This window comes from Protobothrops mucrosquamatus, unplaced genomic scaffold (assembly GCF_001527695.2).
Source record: "Protobothrops mucrosquamatus isolate PMUCROS unplaced genomic scaffold, P.Mucros_1.0 scaffold37621, whole genome shotgun sequence".
In the NCBI taxonomy this organism is placed as follows: domain Eukaryota; kingdom Metazoa; phylum Chordata; class Lepidosauria; order Squamata; family Viperidae; genus Protobothrops; species Protobothrops mucrosquamatus.
In genome coordinates, this window is record NW_015423354.1 from 1 (window position 1) to 747 (window position 747).

At 75.5% G+C, this 747-nt stretch overlaps 1 protein-coding gene across 1 annotated transcript; it reads right to left on the reverse strand.

The window, feature by feature from the left end:
• Nucleotides 1–3: 3 nt before the first annotated feature.
• LOC114923874 (malonyl-CoA decarboxylase, mitochondrial-like) lies at nucleotides 4–342 on the reverse strand (the record flags this gene model as incomplete). Its single annotated transcript, XM_029287198.1, has 1 exon — nucleotides 4–342. A coding segment is annotated over exon 1 (339 nt), but the record flags the coding sequence as incomplete, so codon positions are not given.
• Between the last annotated feature and the right edge of the window lie 405 nt (nucleotides 343–747).

The following is a 747-nucleotide window of genomic DNA, read 5'->3' on the forward strand; positions in this document are numbered from 1 at the left end:
GAGGCCCCGGTAGCGCGGGGTCAGCGCGTGGCGCAGCCGGTCCTCGGCCTGCAGCAGCGCGCCGGGCTCGCCCTCCTGCAGCCGCAGCACCCGCGCGCTGCCCTCCGCCACCCGCCCGTGCTCCACGCCGAAGTCGCCCGCCAGGCGCCGCAGCAGCTCGGCCCGCGCCCCGCCGCAGCCGCCGCCGCCCAGCGACCGGTAGAAGCGCATGAACTCGGCGCTCCGCTGCTCCAGCGCCGCCCCGGCCGGCGCCGCCGCCTTCTCGCGGGTCTCGTAGGGCGGCAGCGGCGGGACGACCCGCCGGAGCGCTTCGTCCAGGCCCGGGTAGGCCTCGGTTGCCATGGCGACGGCGCTAGGCCGCGGCCGGCCGGAAGGAGGAGGGCCGCGCGCGAGGAGGCGGAAGAGCTGCTGCGGGGTCTCCCGGCAACGGCTCCAGGGGCGCATGCTACCCCTCCCCACACCCCGGTCGTGCCTCGCGCTGCCCTCCTGGCCTCGAAATCTGCTCCTCGGGCGCGGCGGGAGGGAGAAATACTCGGCGGATTAGCGGCAGGGGGGGGAAGCCTCCCGCCGCCCTCCTTGAAAGGTCGGGCGCACGGCGAAGTGGATTGGGCGCCTCCGGGGAGGGTCTGTCTCCCGGCGGCCAATGAAAAGAGAGAAGGGGGCTGGAAGCTGTCAAAGGTGGGTGACGTCACCGGCGGGCCCTGGTGGGAGTGGCCTCCTCGGCGGCGCTGCCGCCATGCTGAGAGA